This window comes from Anas platyrhynchos, chromosome 4 (assembly GCF_047663525.1).
Source record: "Anas platyrhynchos isolate ZD024472 breed Pekin duck chromosome 4, IASCAAS_PekinDuck_T2T, whole genome shotgun sequence".
NCBI classification, from domain to species: Eukaryota; Metazoa; Chordata; class Aves; order Anseriformes; family Anatidae; genus Anas; species Anas platyrhynchos.
In genome coordinates, this window is record NC_092590.1 from 15,115,192 (window position 1) to 15,136,992 (window position 21,801).

General features: G+C 43.3%; 1 protein-coding gene across 2 annotated transcripts in view; it reads left to right on the forward strand.

Annotated features, from left to right (window-relative positions):
* The first annotated feature begins 109 nt into the window (after positions 1-109).
* Positions 110-21,801, forward strand: part of TNKS (tankyrase) — a 100,886-nt gene continuing 79,194 nt past the window's right edge. For both annotated transcript variants that reach the window (XM_072037055.1, XM_027455879.3), the window contains exons 1-3: positions 110-685; positions 5,298-5,522; positions 17,310-17,405. In XM_072037055.1, coding sequence (XP_071893156.1) covers positions 142-685; positions 5,298-5,522; positions 17,310-17,405 — 865 coding nt within the window. In that variant the 5' untranslated portion in view covers positions 110-141. The remainder of the gene's footprint in view (positions 686-5,297; positions 5,523-17,309; positions 17,406-21,801) is intronic.

Below are 21,801 nucleotides of genomic sequence, written 5' to 3' on the forward strand. Positions count from 1 at the left end.
TGAGGGCTGCGATCGCCACCGAGCTGCCCCCACCGCCCGTCCCCGTCAGGCCGCGGCTCCTGTCCGCCATGGCGGGAGGCGGCGCCGTTGCCGCGGAGCCGGGGCTGTGGCGGGGCGGGGCGGGGCGGCGGAGGCCCGAAGATGGCGGCGGCGCCGCGGCGCTCGCAGCACCACCACCACCACCACCACCACCACCCGCCGCTGCCGCCGCCGCCCGGCCCGGCCTCGCCGCCTCCACCGCCGCAGCCGCAGCCCCAGCAGCAGCCGCAGCCTCAGCTCGCCGCCTCGCCGCCCCGCAGTCCCAGCCTGGCGCCCGCCGAGCTGGCGGCGGCCGCCGTGCAGCGGCACAGCCTGGCGGGCCCCGAGGGCGAGGCCCCGCTGGACGCCGAGCGGCCTCCGGCGCCCGAGGGCCCTGAGGGAGCGGCGGGCTCGGCCCCGCCGGCCGGCTCGGCTTCATCCTCCTCCTCCTCCTCATCATCATCCTCCTCCTCGTCCTCCTCGTCCTCCTCCGTGGCGTCCAGCCCGGCGGCGGAGAGCCCCGAGGCGGCGAGCGGGGCGTTCCGCGAGCTGCTGGAGGCCTGCCGCAATGGGGACGTGACGCGAGTCAAGCGCCTGGTGGACACCGGCAACGTCAACGCCAAGGACATGGCCGGCCGCAAGTCCACCCCGCTGCACTTCGCCGCCGGTGGGTGCCCTGCCGGGCCGGGGAGGGGGTTAGCCGCAGGAGCCGTGCTCCACACTTTGTCATTTCTAACATCGCTTTGGGTCTGGGGGGCCCTGCTGGCTGATCGCACCCCTTCGGAGCGGGGTGAGGTAAAGTGGGGCAGCTAAATGTGGTGATAGAGGTACAGATGTGTCCAGGGAGATGCTGTGCTCCTTGGCACAAAGAGGTGTTGGCATAGGGAAGAGGTGTCCGATCAGAAATAGCGTCCTAAAGCAAGCCAGCAGTGAGGTTTGAGCTCACCTCAACTGGAAGGAAGTGTGGCTTCCTAGCAAGTGTCCCTGTCATAGGTTACTGTAGGATTAGTTTATAATGAGCACATTTTGTGTAGGGACTGCTCTTCAGTGAGGACATGGGGTGAGCTAAGTTCCTGATAAAACAAGGAAGATGTCTTAAATCATCAGGCCTAACTCAGGACCTGCACAATATCTGGGGCTGTGCTCAGGCAGAAGGTTTCTGGCATGTGCCACGGTGCTGCTGGACTGGAACTTACGTGGAAGGGAGCACAGAGCTTGTTTGAGCTTTAAGTGATGCTGTTACGTATCAATCAAAGTAATTAATGAGGCTGTGTTGAGGGGTCTATACCTAAAAGGTGGTGTATGGCTCTAAAACACCATGTTAAAATTGTTAACAAACATGAACGCTTTCAGGCACAGCGTTACTTGGAACTGAATAGTGCTCTCTGAGAGAATGTGCTCTGAGCTTTTGTAAGTTTCTTGTCACTTTAAAAGTCCAAGTGGCATTTCGTGATGCTCCTAAGGGAACTTCTGGTCCCGAGCTGTTTCCTTTGCGTTCTTCTCTAATCCCTGAAATCTACAAGTAAAGCACGACTTTTTGCAAGCTGAGTTTAAAACACAGTGATCTCCTCAAGTGCGGGAATTAATTAATTTCATGAATGCAGGAATGTAATGCTGGTATAACTGTGTGCGTGCAGGTAAAGTGCCTCATGTTTTGAAGCCTCATCTTGAGTCTCTTCTTGCTTTGGATTTAAGCTTAAAATTAGACATCGATGCTTCCCCTTAAACTCTGAGGTCTCAAGTTGTAACTTCAGCGTTGGTACAGATGGTAGTGCTGGAGCTGCAGTGACAGCTCGTACTTTGAGAAGTAGTGGGCAAAACTAACTTGGGGTGATAAGGCTTTGAAAGGTGCCAGTGTCTGTAAGATGTTAGTGTAGTAGCAGTAAAGATGCTTCCTTGCAACAGGGGGAAAACAGTGGGTGAAGTCCTCATTTCTGACAAATTTTTATTGTCTATTTTTCTAGATTTCAAGACCTTCCTAGGCTGCCATACGTATTTGCTCTCAAATCACTGTGTTCTGCCTGTCTGCTCCAAATGGGCTTGATACGTAACAGCATCCAGCTAATACCTGGTTACAGAGATCCTGGGGCCCTGTAATTTGCAAAGGCTTGTGAGGGTGTTGTTGAGCGCAGCTTGTCTCAGGCAGCGTGCATCTGCTGGCGCTGGGGTGTGTGGATTTCATCTCCCTGCCTTGATGGATTGTGTTTCTCCTCTTGCCCACACGCCTTATGAGTGCAGGAGTCTGTATATTAAGCTACGTTGTAAATAATAGCTCCTGGTTTATGAGACATCCATAAATATGAATTTTATGGACTTCATAAGGGGAGTGTGAGGGGAACAGTGCAGTAAGCGTTGTTTTAAATGGCTTCTCCCAAAATTTTTGAAACTAAACTCTTAAGGCAACAGCAGAGTTCCGATTTTGTTTTATGGTTTATGGCAGAGGAATTATTTTAGTAGCTGGAAAACTTTGGTAACCTTTCCTTCTTCCTATATTTGGGGCAGCTAGATTATTTTTCCCGTGAACTTGACTTCTCCCTAGCTCGGTTTTGTTTTCTTGTTACTATTTTGGCAACAATTTCAAGCAGTTGGTACTTTCTCCCTTTTAAGAGAAGGGCAACTTTAGTTCTAGTTTATTGTAAAAAGCATCGAGTTAAGGGAACCTGATGCTTTCTGAAGCTTCTAGTTTCAAAATTATGTTTATCTTGTTCCACATAGCAGAAGGAAGAAAAAAAAAGGTGACTTCTGAGAATATTCAGGATAATTATTAAAAAAAAAAAAAAAAAAAGCTAGTGATAGATCCAAATCTGTTTTGCGAAGTTGGAGTCATCTGCCTGTGCTTCGGACTTGATGTGGAGGCCGTATCAGGGCGATGTACTTTCTCTTAACAGTCAGAAAGAGGCTGAAAAAACGTTCCTTTTCCTTTCGTCTTCCAGCTGTCTGGAACGTAGCCTCTCCTGAGATTCCCAAGTGGCTTTCAGAGATTTGGTGTTCTGCTTGATGTTTGCAAGCAGTCTGAGGGACTCTTCCGTAGAAGTCTATGTGCTCGGAGGGAGGAAGACTCGATAATATTTGACTGTGGTGTGGGACGCAAGAGATTGGGGTCTCTGGTACCGCTGAGATGTATTGTGCTTATGGGAACTCGTACAGAAGAACGGGGCTGATGATAAACTTGTGCAGGCTCAGTGTCAGAAGCAGGGGGGTGCTGGGGTCTGTCACCTGTCTGCCTGCAGCTCTGAGGTGTAGAAGTTGCCTGAGAGCTCTGAGGCTCCCTTTAATAAAGGGAAACCTGCGAGCTACAGCTCTTCTTCTCCAGCTAGCACTGCCAAATTGCATCTGAGTGTCCCTCAGTGTCTCAAGAGATACAGTTGTTCTGATCTGATCTTAAAGCTGTGGCTAAGGTAGCCGATCAGACTCCGGTCTGCATTTCGTGTGCTCTTAGATTTCACTCGCCAGATATATCCCCACTGTTCTGCTTAAGGCATGCTGCCATCTGTTTCTTACTTGCCTCAAAACCCATTAAATACTGAGGAAACTTAGCTTTTTTTTATTTTTCCCCCGCATAAACAGTGTATTTCTTAAATTGACAAAGGCCCCATCTTGTAAGGTAATGAAAGACCAGCTTGCCCTAGCTTTAGGGATGGTTTGGAGACAACAGGATTCATGGCAAATCCCAGCTTTTTCCCAGAGCCAGCAAGGATGTGTAGGAACCTGCTTGGTAAAGAAATTGCTTCTTCCCGTTTGAAAGAAGGTTCGGCCTTCCGAGGTTGGAGCAATTTGTGCCTCTTGGCTGTCCTGGTGGAGGGGAGGGCATGCAGGAGTGTAAGACCGGTGTCATTTTGGCAAGTGTGAAATTGGGAGCGTAGAGTAAAGTGCTTTTTGGGATATCAGCCTGAACTCGGCTCAGAGAAACCTGTTCTGGGAGGCTCAGATCACTTGACAAGGAGTGTCATCAGTGATACTCCCTGTTTTCTTTCTGCATCTGCCTAGAGTAATGAGAAAAAGCTGTGTGGGGGGAAAGAAGTTTTCTGTGAGCACGCTTTTGATCCTACTGTAATAACAGAAGCCAAAGCTTTTAATGGAGGTTAACAGATGTAACTGCTCTTTGGAGAAATTCTGAAATAAACAGCCAGTACTGAAGGATCTTATGTGGGCTGGAAACCAGTGGATGGAATTTAAGGAAAGAGATGATCCGTTTGATCTACTGAGTGGTGCTCGAGAGATGGAAAATGGCAAGAAAGAGTAATTTATTACGCACCTCCACTCTGTGCACAGACACCTGAACTGCCTGCTGTGCCTATGGCACAAGGGAAAAGGGAGCAGCTTAATTTGCCCTGGAAAGCCTTGCTTTTGGGGTATCTTCCTAAACTGCTCACTCATTTTGTTGTAGCTGCCTGGAATATACCTGCCATAGAAGAGCTGTCTGACCTGACTCAAGCAGGTGTTTGGGAAGTGAAGTCACTGATTATTCTGCCATGTGCAACCTAAAGTAGGGCTAACAACAGCTCTCAGCTGGATTCCTGCAGGTAGCCCTGAGCAGTAGGGATCGTGTAGTTGACTAAGAAATTTTCTGGCAGTCTGAGAGGCTCAGAGCCTGCAAAATGAGGATTCTTTCATTTAAAAAGATGAGTTTGTGAATTACGGGGCTTGACTCTGGAATCCTTCCATGCTTCTGGAATTCTTCCAGGAATTCTTCCAGGCTTTGTCCCCAGGCTGGGACCTTCTTGAGGCATTATTTACCAACTGAGGTCTCAGTTCTACACGTGTGTAACTTCCTAGCTTATCTGTCAGCTAGAAGTTCTCAGATTCTGTAGGAGAGAAGGAATGTAGTTTGATTTCAGGTAAGGTTGTTGTGCTTGAATGCTAACAGTTCCTTTAGGTTTTATTAATATGAGATTCCAAGATGGAAATGTATATTAAGAGGCAGTATGTAAGACACTTGCTTCTGCTACATACACGTTATACTAAAGTTGTAAAATTTATGAAAAGCTTACCTTGAAAAAGACTGGCAAGCCTACTGTAGAACTTGAGGTAGTGACAACAAGTCTTTATTATAATATGTCAGCATTCACCCTGTCGTAAATGTGAGTGGATCTTCCAAGTGTTGCTTGAGCAGGCAAACCTAATCTCTCCTTATAGCAAAATTAAGTAAAAGGTAGAGGAGGGACATCAGTAATACCATTTTGTGTCCGTGCGCTGGAGTAAGAGTGAGCAGCTAGTTTTAAATATTAAACCACATTTCTTTTTGCATGGCAATTGAACAGCAATTTGTTCTCTTACAGGATTTGGAAGGAAGGATGTCGTAGAGCACCTGCTGCAGACAGGAGCCAGCGTTCACGCTCGTGATGATGGAGGGCTGATCCCCCTTCACAACGCCTGCTCTTTCGGGCACGCTGAGGTGGTTAGTCTGTTGCTGTGTCAAGGGGCAGACCCAAACGCTAGAGACAATTGGAACTACACTCCTTTGCACGAAGCTGCCATCAAGGGGAAGATAGATGTGTGTATTGGTAAGTATCCGTCGCTTCTGACATTGAAACTACACCAGATATGTTCTGTGCAGTTGTAAACGTGTGGGGCTCGAGATGGAAGATGCAGCTTGCTTTTAAAAGCTAGCTTATTTTAAACCACAAGGTGGGTATAGTGATAGTCATTTAAGATTAACTTTTTCATGATGTCTTATTTAACATTTGTTGAACTTGTTGAAAACTTTACATGGAGACGTGGGTCAGGTCTCCTCATCTCCTAAGTCAGTCTTCAGAAAGTGAATGTGGAAGTCTCTCTCTCTCCTCATGCAAGAAAACTGGCTTCGCTGGATGATGTCTTTGCTTTTCAAGCTGTTCCGTGTGTCATCTTAGCAGCTAGAAAGATGGTTAACCCTACATTCAGTACAGTATGGAGAAACAGCCCTTTAAAGCTTTCAAATACAAGCTACAGGATACCATTGTTCGCAGTGGTTGTTTATCTTTGGTGTGTGCTGTACCCTGGAGCCAAAGCAATTTCAAATAAAATTGAATACTTCAATCATTTTAAATGTATCTAGACCATATAAAGAGCTTTTCAGTCAGGATTTTGTTATCTTTTTGATTTTGTTTTTCTCGGTGTAATTAATATTTTTTTTCTAAATAGGAGCTTCTGTTATTTTTTACTCTCAGATCAATTTCTTAAACTTATCAGTGCTGGTTCTTTTCATGTCTACTAACATGTACACAATGTTCAGATTGCCATGTTTGTTTTCTCAATCATGAAAAAGAAAACCTTGATTCTCAGTAATCACAGTTAACATTATGAACATGAGATTTGTGCTACACATTATCCAGATAACAAAATGCAGTTTTTAGCAAGTCAGATAATGTGTATTTGCCTAAAGACTGCTTACATAAAATTCCTGCAGAGAAAGCTGCAAAACATACGTGGCACGTTCTTGCGTTAGTTTTATTGTAATACTTAGTGTATTACTTAAAAGGGAAAAGGGAAAGAAAAAAAAAAAACAACAAACTGAGGAACACCAAAACAGGAACTTTTTTTTTTTTAAACTCTACAAGAGATGTGCTGGAATTCATTCGTTTGATCTTGTGTATGAGGTATACAGTAAGAGATGTTCTGTGCTGAGAAATTACATGCAGAAGTTAATGAGCATAGTTAATTAGGCAGCAGCAGCTCTTCTGCTGTCCACTGCAGTTGTAGGCTTCCTTTGAAGCACGGAGCAAAGCTGTGGGACTATTTGCAGTTCTCCTTACAGAGCTACACACAGACAGCTTGGAGTCGGTCGACTTCTTTTTTTACTTCCTCCTGCTAAAAGCAAGCATGAAGCTGTTCTGTGCTCTGTTTGGTCACTGCTCTGTGTATGTTAGCACAGTCAGATGTTTGACCATCAGCATGAGAGTTGCTGCTGAAGGCAGTGCCACCAGTCACCAGCTCTATTATTTACTGATGCTGCTTTGGAATTTAGTTGATGTCACAAAACTCCTAGGGTATGAGTATAGACAAAGAAGTCTACTATTTCTTGTTTGTGGGGGGGGGTTGTTTACAATTTATTTATAGCTGGTGAGATAGCTGGCATGATTCTGTTTCTCCTTAATGGCATTATGTATAACTTTTATATTAAGATTTTCAGCCTTTGTCTTCAAAAGGCCCTGGAAAGGAACGTAGTATAACCAGGGATAATGGAACACAGATTGCTTAGGGCATTTGTCCTGATTAGGAATAGCTTGAATACTTGAATAGCTTTCTGAAATATATTGTACAGTATTAGTATTTACATCTTAAGTGTGGACTGTTACAGTAGATATGATGGATTTTAACAGGCCAATTTCTTCCCATCCTTTTTTCAACAAGTGAGGTATAATTTTTGAAACATTTTTTTTGAAACAATTAACTGAATTAATTCTCTGGAAATCCCAGCATAATGTGGAATTTACTGCTGAACTTAATCTACCTGAAAAGCAGCAGACTATGTAGGAATTATTCATCTACCCTCATTTTTGTGTCTCTCTGTTCTTAGCCACTTCCAAATGCTGAAAGCATTACGCTATTAGTGTACAGCTGAGCTTACACCACTGCCTTCAAATGCTGCCACTAGGAAGCTTATTTGAAAGTAGGAACTGTCATAAATTGATGAAAACTCATCAGAGTATGTACAAACCTCCAAAATACCTCAAAGAGAGCAAATACCAGTGGTACATGGTTTCTTATGCTTCTGTGACTGATTGCATATTGAATTACAGAATCGTTAAGATTGGAAAAGACTCTTAAGGTCATCAAGTCCAACCATCAAACTAATGCTGTCAAGTCCACCACTGAACCATGTCCCTAAGTGCCACGTCCACAATCTCAGGATAGTGCAGGGACTTAAAGGGAGAGAATGCAAATCTGCTGACTTCTGGAGGAATGTAGGCTGTCACTGTGTGGTAGTTGCTTTTGTGTCCTGGGCCTGCACGTATAGGATGTCTTGAAGGGTGGTAAGCAGTGCTCACTCAGCTAGTCTGCTGGGGAGCACTGTATATATACAATGTGTATCTAGTCAATGCAGTTTGTTTAGTTACTTTAGTTACTTTTTGCTATATGTAATCAATTTTTAGAATAAATGTATTGAAACATTGGAAACAATTGTTAAGGTGGAAGCCATGAATACTGCAGAATGCTAGGGTTGCTTCATCTGTTTAGAATTTGTATTCTCGATGTCTGTGGACTCCTTGAGCTAGTGAAAAAGTGTTTTTGCTTTTCAGTGTCACATTTTCTCATGGAATAACGAATGAATGGCGAGCTCTGGGAAGTATGCTTGAAGGAATGCTGCAAAGTCAGGGTAGTGACTGGTCTGCAGGTCAGGCTTGAGGGAGAAAGGGTCACGTATTTCTTTATCTAAAAGTCTACTGGGAGCCAAGCCACAGATCTGTGTAGCTCACTTTCTTTGACAGTGATGTGCAGCAGATACTTACAGAATCTGGTGTGAGCGTGCACTTCTTTCTCATAGCAATTAGCGGTTTAGGAACTTAATAAAGAAGAGGCTGCATCCAGATGATGTTTGCAGACAAAATTCTGGAAAGGTGGATCTAATCCCTTCTTAAACACTGCTATGCTTTTGGTTTGGAAGCTGTTCTGTCGCAATGGAGTTTTACAGCTTAATTGCATTGCAGGAAAAAATAAACACCTCCCTTTTCCTTGAAACATTGATTGATTGATGTTCATTGCAAGCCATTCAAGACTTGCAAGAAATAAAGAACAGTCCTTTCTATTTGCCCTCTGCATATCCTTCATGATTTTATAGGCCTTTATGTATTTTTCCCTCATGTCTCTTTTTCCAAGCTGAAAAATTTGTTCTCACTGCTTGTTATCCTGTCGAACATTCTTGTATTTTATATATTTTTATATATGATTATTATTTTTTTTGAAGGGCAAGGAGTTGGTATGAGTGGCACAGACAACAAAACCGTGTGTAGTATACTTACAGGATAACTTAGTTCTTTAAGTTGGGTTTTCTGGTTGGTGCTACTTCCCATTCAGTGTTTTGCAATGCATTTCCTGAGTGGTAACAGCTCTTTTAAAGCTGCGTGTGTTTGTGTAGTTAAAACAAAGCAGGCTAAAAATAACCTTAGGAAAACTGCCCGTGCAGTCTGATCAGGTTGTTTCTGCAAGGCAGATCTCCAGTTAAACGTTGAGAACTACGGGACTGTTAGCCTAAAAGTGATCTGAAACATCATCCACCTACCTAGATTTAAAGTCGTCCTTCACAAATATGCAACCCGCGAGCATCTTCTGCGGTGATGCCATGATTGATATCCCTGAACATACAGGGTATTTGGGTAATTTTAGGGGAATCAAAAATACTAGCTACTGAAAAGCTCCATTTAACACTACAAAACTCTAAAAGTTTCTTAAAATTACTTTAAGAAGAGAGTAGTTCAGTTGGAGACTGCCTACAAAGATCATAGAGTCCACCTGCCTCAGCGCTTCGGGGCTAACCAGAAGTTAAAAGCGTAGCATTGGGGTCACCATCCAAGAAATTTTTCCTCCTATCTAGTCCAAACCTCCCCATGTGCAGCTTTGTGCCATTCCCACACATCCTGTCACTGGTTATCAGGGCCAAGAGTTGTGATAGATGCGCTGTTAAAAAAATCTCCGTATCAGGTACCCATATCTGCATCACAAAGGTCTTGGAGCACGAGGAGCCTCAAAACGAATAGCTCTTGGGCAGCAAGGCTGTAGTGCCCTACCACGCTTCTGTGAGAGGGCCAAGCCTTCAGCTCAATTAAAGCCTAGATTAAATCCTCTTCAGAAATGAAAAATGGGCAGCATGCTTGCTAGTAGAGAGGATGGCGCTTTGCACAAATGACGTGAAAGGGAGCCTTGCTTCTGATGAGGAAGGCTCCTTGATTATGCCAGTAAAATGACTTCTTGCTCTCCTGTCTGGAACCAGTGGTGCTGAAGGCTGGTAAAACCTGTCATGTTAGTATGCTGAAGGCTATTGTTTAGATTATGCTGTTTGGATTAGGAAAAATTATTTAAAATCAGCTTCATGTAAACAGGTTGAGAAGGGTTGCCTGCTGTCTCATACACTGTATATTTCGGAATCTGTCTGGCTTTCTGTTAGGTCTGAACTGTATTAACAGCTCACGTGTTGCAACCTATCTCTTACAACCTAACATTACCCTTTTTTTTTTTTTCTTTTTTCTCATTCCTAAAATTCATCTATCAAGCAAAATAGTCTCTCTGCCTCGTTTGTCTTCTTGGTACAGGACAATCTACACGGAACAAGAGGAGTCTTCTATTTTGTGATGCTTCTTGACAAATGTTGGTTGAATTGCAATCTGCTTACTTGCAGCAAAGGAGGCAGTACAGTAATGTGCAAAGCACTGCTGGAGAACTTTCTGTAACGTGTTTGTGGGAAGTAAGGTCTTCAAAAGTACTGATGCTAGCTGTTAGCAGAAAGGGAGAGTGGGAGGAAGGAAGAGGAAGCTTCGTGGTATCCAGAACAGAGTAATGAAGCAGACAGTGCTCTTCCAGGCACTGAAACTGTTTGCTTTTAGGTATCTATATCACTTTATCGTGACTTTCTGTATGTTGTGCAGAAATACTTTGTTTTATGGGATTATCCTGCTGGTTACTGTAGCAATATCTGCTTTTAGCTTCTGGGAGGAACCATGTGTTCGTAACGCAGTTCGTATGCGGTTTAAAAACAATCCATAGATAAATGTGTAGCTCTTAAGGCATAAAATGGGGTCAATTCTAGCAGAGCTCATGGCTATTTTCCTATTTTTTCTAGTGGAAAGCATTGATTAAAGTATGACTATAGGACAGAAAAGGTTTTGCTCGTAAAATGTGCAAGCAGTTAAATGCTTGTCATTTAATAAACAAAGGCAGGTGCCTCTAACGATTTCCTTTTACCACAAGATAAAGCAAGTGCAGAAAATGAACGGTGGGTGATCGAAGCCTACTGAAAATACAGAGTGCTTGCCTCTTGGTCTGTGGTCTTTGCTGTTAGTCTTGCGTGCAGCTGAGACTCCTGATGAACATACGATTTCCTGGAGTACAGGGATTGTACTTTTCCATGCTTATCCAGATGCACCGTGCTTATTAGATAAAGTTATCCCTTTGGTTGGGGCGCTACCGGGATGCTGCAGGACACAGGAGCACCTGGAAGAGGAGCCCACTCAGACTGGTCCAACTCGATATATTCTTAGCTTCCTCAGGTTTACTTCAGAAATAGATTTTGCTGGTAGAAATAGATTTTTCTCCACCATAGGGTCCCTCCCACGGGATGCCATCCTTCCTGAACTGATCCTGTGGGTGCTGCCCACAGGCAGCAGCTCTTCAAGGTCTGCTCCAGAATGGGTTCCCCTGCTCCCAAACCCTTGGCACATCAGCCCAATCCAAGGTGCTGTGATTGTACCTGGATTGTGTTGCATCTGGCCAAAGTACCATCCAGTGCTGTACGAAATCTGCACTTTCTTCACTAGAAAACAAACGTTGCTTAAAACCAACCACTTAAGACCATGTGTGTTATAGGTATTTTAAAGCTGCACATCTCTAGGGACTGGCTTGTAGGATTACTCGGTGCTTTCTGTTGTCAGAACTGTTACTGCAGTCCATGCCCCGAGCAAGGGGAGCAGGGAAGGCAGTAAGATGGGAAGTGCTGGGAGCCAGCATTGGCTAGCTGGGTGTTTGCCTGGTGGTGTTTGATATACTGATAAGGAGAACTGCTGCCAGCAGCAAAATGATCGCTGTCAGCTCCTTTCTCTGGCCTGTGTCCATCGCCGCACGATGAACTGACTGGGACCAAATGTTTGCAGCCGTCCAAAGGAGGGCGGGCAGCACAGGCTTGGGGATGACACAGGCACCCTCCCTTTCCCCTCTCGAGCTGTTCTGCACAGCCCCTTTGTCTGGGGATTGCTGAGGTTAGCTGGGCATCGTTTCTCATCCTGGCATGGCAGAGTCCATTCCAGTCTGCCAGCTGAGCACCACCACCCTTCAGAGCAGCTGTGCTAATACAGATCTTTGAATCTTCAGCAGTTAAGTGCTTGCAACCTCCTCTGTTACTGGAGATCCGGTCTTCTGCAGCATTTTATTATTTCTCCTACCTGCACTCATAGTGTTTATCGTATTTCTTTGTGAATTCCCATGGAGAGTTAATTGCTCATTACATCTTTATTCTTCCTTTTAGCTTCTGCGTGCTCTGTTTTTATTAGATGAGGAAACTCTTTCTTGGTTGAAAAAAAAACAATAACAGTTTGGATTCCAGAGTATTGCCTGGATGCCTTTGGAGTGTGGAGATAAATGAATCAATTTTTATTTTTATTTTTTTTTAGAGAGATGGGAGGTAGTGTGTGTGTTGTAAGACAAAAGGAGGACTCCTCCTTAAGCTGTTTTCTCTGTACCTTGATACTTTGGGAGTAAGTAGATAAAAACTACAGCAATTTGGTTCGGAAAGTACCTTTGGGGATCTCCTACAGAAAGTGAAATTAAAAAGGAGGAAGGAAAGATACGCGTTGGAGCTGGGGTAAGAGCTGGGGTAGCTGGAAGGGCCTGTGAGCACAACACAGTGTGGCAGAGCGGTAAAGAAGCTGGTGGGGAGCGAAGGGACAGTGTAAACAGGAAGAAGGTTTCGTTTAGCAGTGCTGTGAGGGACTGAAGACTCTGGCAATGCAAGTGAAAACCCTAGGCAGTGCATCTGATTAGAAACCAAATGTGAACTTTTCCATCCTCGTTTCTGTAAGTATGCTAAAGAAGCTTGTGGACGATGGCACTAAAACTGTAAGTCTGACCTTTGATCATGCCTGTCTTTGGATTTTTATTCCCATTCTACTCCAGTTGTGTTCATGTCTCTACTTTCAATCAGAAATGTTTTGTTTCGGTGCACTTTTAACAGAGGCAGGATGAAGGAGGAAGGGCTAAGCGCTTAGGTCATTAGTATCTTGATTTAGACAACCTCCCATTTCCCCTCCGCTCCCCCTAAAACCCACTTCTTCCTTTTGGCTGTATAGCTATAGTGGAAGCTTTTGCCATACCTTGCTGCTGAAAATAGGAGGGTTGAAACTGCCTGAAAGTAGAAATTTTTGTTGGTGGTGGTCTTATAATTTGCGAGCCAAACGAGATAGCGTTGGTTAGCTTCACAGCTGGAAATAACTGTGCCAGGAGGACTTGGGCCAAGAGTTTAATTTTAGGATTCATCCTGCTCTAGCAAGTTGGCAGTAATCTGAGATGATTCGTGGCTGTAGTTCATGATCCGTGCAATAATAGAGATTTTTTTTCTTTGGTGTGAAGACTGTCTGTTATTGCTGGTACTGATATGGTATAATGGTGTAATTAAATCAAGGATTTCAGATGGGATGGGAAGATCAGAAAATGTATTGCAGCAGTCGTAATGAGGATAAAAATAGGTTGTACAAGAGCTTTGTTCACAGTTATGTGTTTATTCTATAGTTAAGTTTGCAGGAATTGATATCTGTATACAACATGAAGATTCAATTAAAAGAAGAGCTTCTTTACGTTGTTTGTGTGTGGTTTGTAGGAAACGCAAGGATAGCCAGGTGCTGCTTCTAGATTGTTAAGGGCTCTGCCTGCAATGCAGAAAAACAACCCCAATGTCTTCACTGTCCAAAGCAAATAAATCAGCATTACAAAATACGTTCATTAACAAGGTTCCGGGAATGAATTTGTGTGCTTGCACTCCTTACATTTGCCTGTTAACAGCAGGCTTTTGATTGAAGCTAGTGCCATATCTCCTGTTCAGGCTACTCAGAAAACATCCTCTAAAATCAGCGTGCGGTGTTTGAAAGCCAGAATAGATACAGTTAGCTAGGACGGCTTCTTCTGCTGTGGTTCGTTATAAAGGGAATATTTTTCTCAAACAGGAGATCCGGCCTGATATTTTTATATGTCCCTGGTGCACTGAAAAGGAAATTTCTAGACACCGTGTCTAGATCTCGAATACCCTGTGGTTAGAAGAGACTTTGTGTGCTAAAGTGCTAAAGGTTTTGAACAAGCAGGAGAACATTCAATTAGAAGCCACCTGTGGTTTCCCAGGTATTAAAGTACAGCTGCATTACAGAACAGCCCAAATTTCTGCTGTATTTCTTCTGTTACTTCATGTTGATGACAACATTGCTTGCTTGGATTTTTTTTTCCTGCGTGTGTAAGAGATTTTGGAGAAGTGTGGAAAGGATAAAATCAGGTAGTCGCTACAGGAAGTGTACGAAACAAGGTTGCCTTTGGCCTGAATTTGCTCTCTGTATAAATGAGGGCCGAATCAGTATGCAGGTTAATATAATTGATTTTTCATCCGGAGATGCCACTTCATACATTTCACAGGGTAGATGTGTTGGTGGAACCATTCCCTTGGCTACTGGAGAGGCTGGAAGGGCTGTGACTGCTGGGATCAGTGACCCCAGGAGGAAGGAGGAGAAGTCTCATGGTTACTGCAGGCGAGTTCTGAAGGTTCTGGTTCTGAGCCCAGTGTGGCCACTCCAAGTGCTTGCTCCACAGGTAGTTGTTACTTTGGAGTTTGTGTAGGCATCCAGCTTAAGCACCTTTAGCCAATTTTTAATGTATTTGTCAAGGTTTTTAAAAACCTGATATGAAAATTATATGTTGTAAGCCATACCAACAATTCTGAGGGTGCTTCACCACCTTCAGAATAAAGAATTTCTTCCTTATATTTAATCTCAACCTCCCCTCTTTGAGTTTAAAGCCATTCCCCCTTGTCCTATCCCTACACCCCCTGACAGAGTCCCTCCCTAGCTCTCCTGTAGGCCTCCTTTAGGTACTGTAAGGTCTTCCAGGAGCCTTCTCTTCTCCAGGCTGAACAATCCCACCTCCCTCAGACTGTTTTCACAGGAGAGATGCTCTCACCCTCCTTTGGACCTACTCTGAGAGGTCCATGTCCTTATGCTGGGGACCCCAGAGCTGAGCATGGTGCTCTAGATGTGGTTGACTGGGTGGAGATGATGTTCAGAGGTCCCTTCCAGCCTCAGCCATTCTGTGATCCGGCCAAATCCTCACCCACCAAGTGCTCCATCCATCAGACCCATCTCTCTCCAACTTGGAGACAAGGATGCCACGGGGGACAGTGTCAGAGGCTTTGTGCAAGTCCCAGTAGATGGTGTCAGTTGCTCTTCCCCTACCCACCAGTGCTGTAACCCCATTGTAGAAGGCCACCAGGTTTGTCAGGAATGATTCACCCTCAGTGAAGCCATGTTGGCTGTCACCACTCACCTCTTTGTTTTCCATGAGCCTTAGCCTAGGTTCCAGGAGGATCTGCTCCATGATCTTGCCAAGTACAGAGGTGTGACTGACTGGCCTGTAGTTCTCCAGGTCTTCCTTTTTTTCCTTTTTAAAAAGGGGGGTTATGTTTCCCCTTTTGCAGCCGCTGAATTTCGCTAGGCTGCCATGACCTCTCAGATGTGATGGCTAGTGGCTTAGCAACACCTCATTCGGTTCTTCTCTCGCATCACTTTTTGTCCCAGGCTCTTTTCCAGAAGAATCATCCACTGTCTTCTCATCCAGGCTGTGTTGTGTTCATTATTTTGTATTATTCACTCTCTTAATAGGCAGCTAGTTGCTGGTTTGCTCCTTTATGGTTTCACTCTTACCCTGATGCCTTCTGGGATGAATAATTTTCCTCACCTCATGATCCAAGAGAATAGAGGCAAAACACGCTGAGTACATCTCTTCATACTTACTTTCTCTGTTTCACACTGTTTAGAAAAAATCTGGAGAAGGGCCTGGTCACCACCTTCTGCTGCAGTGTGCCTGACTGGCTGGTGACGCTGGCTCAGAGTCATGTTTGCCTGTGAGTAACATCCCTAAGGAGGTGGTTGCACGTATGACACAGATGGCATCTTCAAGAAATGTGGGTGCCAGGTTTTTACAATCCTCTTTAAACATGTGCTAGAACCTTTCATTTATTTATTTTTTCATTTTTTATTTGCTATTTCGGTGCCTTCCTCTTGACATGGCAAACTTAAGAGGAAAAAAAAATAGTACAAACAAACCACCATCAACAAACCACCACTTCTGTCCTTCCTTGGAAAAGTCCAGTCTGCCTATTTGAATCTTCTTCCATGTTTTGGAAAGGATTGCAGCTTCTTGACAAAGCATGAAAAAGTCAATTTGCTTCCTTAAAGCACCGAACTTCTGCAAAAAATCAGCCTAAGGCAAGCATCTAGCATAGGACCCGTTAAACTGAAATACCTGAAATTTGGCAATGTTCTAAGCATTTAAAGCCGGGATTGTATAAGAAGAGAGGTTTGACTAAAAACAACACTACTGTCATTTAAGACTTGAATTTAAGAATAAACTTATGAAATGCCTTGTGCTGACTGAAGTGATGTATGTAATATAATTCTATTATTTACTCTTGTTCTGGATTTTTGTTGTTGTGTTGTGGTAACATGCTGTGTCTATTTTGCATGACATTTGGGGAACTAGAAAGTTGGGGCCTTGCTTGCCAGATCTCTCTTGTTGTTGTGGACTTTGTTATCAAATTCTGTAAAAAGAAGAAGAAAAAAAAACAAACCATCTTTATCTTGCAAGGCTAAATCACATTGTTGTTGTTTCTGGTCAGAAGGGTTTATAGCCGAAACTGTCATTTCCATTTTTGGGGATGAGCTTCTGTAGATGGTAATTCAGGGTATTAATGCCTTCCTAGATGTATGGTTACATGTAATACTCCAAATATTTATAGGGGTTACTCAGTTTAGTGTGTGGGGGGGGGAGAAAAATGAGAGTAATAGTCTCTGAACATACAGGCTGTAAGGGACACATCTTAACTATTTGATATGTTTTTTTTGAAGGCAGGCTGTTGTGCTGTGGTTAAATTTTTTTGTGTGAGCGGTGAGCCACTAACAAACCGGAGCATTGCTGCTTTACAGCATGGCATTGATGGCCTCGGATACTCACCAGGAAGAGGAACAGGAGTGGTAACAAGCAGCAGCAGTGATAGTAAAAGCCAGGAGCAGGTTCCACAGTTAGCAGATTGCCCAGCGCGAGTCAGTGAAGGCACAGCTTCCCAGCTAGCAGGCGGGAGGGGGACCCAAAACTGAGTATTGCAAGAGATTCAGGGCTCATGTTTATCAAGAGAAGTCATATGATCCTACTACACCTTAACTTGCCAACTTAGCTCTACTCTGGAGAACATCCTTTGCTGCAGTGCTTAGAGGGGAAAAAAAAAAAAAAAAAAGGGAAAAATAAAGAAAACTGTGCAATGTGTGTTTATGCCTACATCATGCCGAGGAGACACTTAACAGTAAATAATCTGTGTATCCCTGAGGTAAGATACTGTTTCTGCTTTCCCTGCACAGTACTGCTGCAGCACGGAGCTGATCCAAACATTCGGAACACCGACGGGAAATCTGCGCTGGATCTGGCAGACCCTTCAGCAAAAGCTGTGCTCACAGGTAAGATGCATACGTCTTGCAGTGGTGTTCCCTGTACTTCATTGTGTGTGTGTTAAGTTCAGCATCTTAAAAAGCCTTCTGCCTTTTTGGATTTTCTTCTGTGTAAGAGAATTTTAAACCTGTGTCTTTTACCAGGTTTCGTTTTGATGTAACTGTCCTTAATCTGCTGTGCTGCTGTGGGTTTGCTTATTCTACTGCTGGCAAAGATGTAATTGTCATAACATCATTCATTATTCAATGCATTTCTGTGTTGTTATTTTTTTTTTAATTGCTAACCAATATGTGAATTGAATAAGAGCCCTTACAAAAAAAAAAAAAGGAAGAAATTCAGGTCAGCTTTTTAAGACCTTCAGTGTTGAACAAGCAAGGACGTTTGTATAACTACATGAGTACCTGTGATCTGAAAGACAACCTGCTCTACCGACTGCAGAGACTAGCAGTTACCTTATATTTTTGCATGCAAATCTGTGTGCCACCCTTGCCTTCTTCCTCTTCATGAGTCATTTTATGTAGAAGTCTTTGTCACCCACTGATTATTTTTTTTGAGGGACTACTAATTGCCAAATATTGCTTTTCATGAAAATATTCTACAGATACAACTTTGTTTTAGCACAGCTTTGTTTTTTTGTTGATTTTGTTTGCTTGCTTGTTTTTACAACTTGACTGCTGTAGCATACCAGTAAGCATTAAAATTTTAATTTAGTAGCCTGTCAAATCAATATTGAGAAATACGTGCTCCTCTGTGCAGGTTTTGATATGTAGGAAATACTGTTTAGAACAGATTAAACTTGGATTTAAAAACAAATACAAGTAGATTTATAGAAAGGAATTCAGCAGCTGAGCTTCATTTAAAGAAATAGCTGTTTCCCTTTTCTTGTCTTTATTTCCCCTATTTTCTCTTTTTATTGACAGCATAACTTCCAGGTTACGTGCTTTACAGCACCCATGTTCTTTCTTCAGATGATGATCAATGCTCACCAGCTCCTTTTACTTTGTCAAGAACACTTCCTCCTCTTCTCTTTCCAGTGCATTGACTGCTATACGTAATTACCTACATCTCCGCAGTGATTTGAGAGTACATTTAGAACAATGCTTTTTAAACACATACGATTCAGTTTAATTACTCAGTGTCAAATTTAAGCACGTTTCTCCAGTGTTAACACTAACGGTAGGCATGCTGAGCAGGTTAATACAATTTTTGGCTGATAATTTTCGCTGTTATACAGATGTTGAGGATGGAAAGGGCACAAGGGAGCCAAAGTAACCAAAGGTAAAAGGTGTTAAGGGACATTCAGTTGTGGGAACTTGGAATATGTACGTTATGGAGAGGCCTGGCTCGGATATGCTGTTCAGACTGCTCAAAGATAAATCCAGGGCATAGCAAAAGACTTAAGGTCTGTGATGATGCTGTGTTGACGACGTTGTGTGCCTTCCCCATTGACTTTTCATGGCTCTGGATCAGCACCATGTGCTTTAGGCCAAGGAGAGGGCAATGTGTCATCGCAAACCAGTGAGGTGGCTGAGAAGCAGCCCTCTGGGAATGTCTGCTCCAATGCAGCAAGCGCTTTGCCCCGGCCTCATCCCAAATGCCCCATGCAAGAGCATTCACTGTCTAAGCCCCTGAAATGAGTGGATGTTAACACACAAAATATAAAAAGCATGTACACAGCAACACTTATGCTACTTAGGTGTTTTATTGTTAATAAGAGGAGGTAATTTTGGGGTGTGTTTTATTCTCCCTAGCAAGAAAAATCAATTTTCAGTTTTATCAGCTTTGTCCTCAAGGTGGCTCTGGGCTACGCTGGGCTCTCTGTGCTGCGCACCCGAGCTCCAAGCTGTGTAAACAGGGCTTGAATCTGGCTTAAGCTGCTGCATGCCTCACAATATACTGAAAAAGCTTAAATGGCATGCTGGATGCCATTTAAATTGAAGCTTTTTTCCAGTTTAGTTGTTCTGGATGCTGCCCTGCTTTCTAGTATCTCTGTTAGGCCGCTACTTTCTCATTCCTTTTCCATATGCTATCATCTTCAGGTCTGCCCTCATCTCTTTGAAAGAAGGAGGCTTAAGGGATTTCTTAGGCTACATCTGGATTGTGATAATCTTTAGCTACAGCAATGCTTTTTAATTAGGCGCATGTAGACTTTAAAGGTATTACTGGATTGAGAACGAGTGGGATATATTAACTTAATTTTCGGTATTTAGTGTTGAAAGCGGGGATTTTTAGGGCTTTTAAAAGTGAAGTACTCCTGAAAGTACAATCTGTAATAGTTACTGTGTCTTTAAGCAGCATATATGGCACTGCTGTTTTCATGACGTTATTTTTGGTGCATTTTTCTATCAGGGTCTGTGACAATAATAAAGTTTTTTTTTTTTTCCACACTGCTGCTCTATTGATTGTTGGAGGGCAGAGTTCCTTTCATCACTATTTTTTGGACCAAGATCACGCATAGATGTTAATCATTTTGCAAATGGTCTGTGTTGGTATTCTCTTTTTGACTTACAGTCCAGAAAAAAGCGAACAGAAACCTTGTTGATAACTGATGCAGTCTTTTCAATTTGACAAAGGATTCTGCATGGGTTTTAGAAAGGATGCTCCCTCTGCATAAAAAACATTTCTAGGTGTTCTGGCAGCAAATGCTGAATCCACAATGATTTGTTCTTTTCTGTCTCCCAGTCTAGAATAATGTATAGGATCTTTTTCTCCTGAATTACAGAAAGGGTATGTAATGCAGTGGTTTCTGGGATGATTTCCAGCAATTTTCTTATAATGTTCTCTTCTAAAACACGTGTTTTATAAATGTTATGCAATGCAAATGAAAGGCTAATATTTTGATGGAAATGAACTTAGAAAATTTCTTTCTAAACTGCAGTGAATTTTATGCAAATCAGACGACACATTCCAGCTGCTAATAAAAGAAAGTTAAAAAAAATAAAAATAAACTTACAGAAATGGAGAACCTGCATTTTACTGCTGAAATGGGAAAGCCGTCTTTTTCCCCTTCTGCAGGGTAAACACCATTTGTGTGAGCCAAGCACTTCATGACTGAGAGGGCAATGATTTTTTGTCTCCTTTCATAGTATCCTATACTGTTCTTCAATTAGGTTGTCAGAAAAGGATTATCATAATCTTTTTCTCTAGACCAAAGTCTCCAAAAATATATCCCATCTGATAAACAGATGTGTTGCATCAGATTAATATCCTAATTATTTTTTGTTAATTTAAATGTGTTTGGGATGTGTGCTTTCTGAGGTGGGGACTCTGTACATAGCACCATGGGACTCCCAGCCAGAACAGAGCGTTTGGGAGCTGTTGCAGTGCAGGTCATGTTACTCTTCATTATTCTCTCGATCTGCTCATTGCCCTTTTAAATATTCACATCCCTTTGTCTTTCCTGTACAGTATATGAAGAACCAACAATATGGTTAATGTGAATGATTTATTTTTAAATTTCACACAATTATGCTTTTTGTCACTTCTGTTTATTTTCTGCTATTTGGAAATGCTTTTTCTCTGTGGATGGTTTTTCTTGGTACTCGAGCAGTTTCCAAAGCTGTTAGCAGGAGCTAAGGTTGGATAATGTATTCTAGACTGTGTCGCGTTAAAGGGATGTAGCTGATTAACCGTTACGGGCCCGGTTGGATTCAGAGTGCTGAACCAGTCGGACATTCACCAAAACTGGGGGTCCGTTCGGACATTCACCAAAAATGCATTAACCGTCTGGGGGTGTGGTTAGATTCAGAACACTGAACTATCACGGATAACCACCCTCACCCTAGTTGCATTAATGAGAGCTATCACAATGCAATCAAGTATGGTTTATTACAGCAACAGATAATCAGGTTCTTTTGGATTGCCGGTGATAGTGACTGTCTGCAAAAGCAAGCTAGTATGCATGAAATACACAGGTGTTATAGGTGTTCTAGGTGTGGGTTCTAGGTGTGGGTTCTAGGTGTGGGTTCTAGGTGTGGGTTCTAGGTGTGGGTTCTAGGTGTGGGTTCTAGGTGTGGGTTCTAGGTGTGGGTTCTAGGTGTGCAGCCTAGAAATAAACGCGTTAAAAGAATCAAAGACTCTATAGAGATTTATAAGCAAATATTCAGATCTCACCCAAAGGCGTCCCAATGGGGGGGGAAGAGAGGCTCAGCCCGTCGACTGATCCCAGGAGTCAGGAGGTCCTAAGGATGTTGTATGTCCTCGGGATGGTATCTCCCCTGACGATGGTATCTTCCCTAACATCCCCTCTCTCTTGGGGCAATTTATATTATTTTCTATCTTTTAGGTGGAGCTTGAGTGGCTCTAGTCAAGCATATCTTAGTTATGATTGGTGTAAAGTTTTCCCGTTTCCGTTTAAAGTAATAGGCTCCGAGAAATTCAGAGCGCATGCTCAGTGAGGGGTGG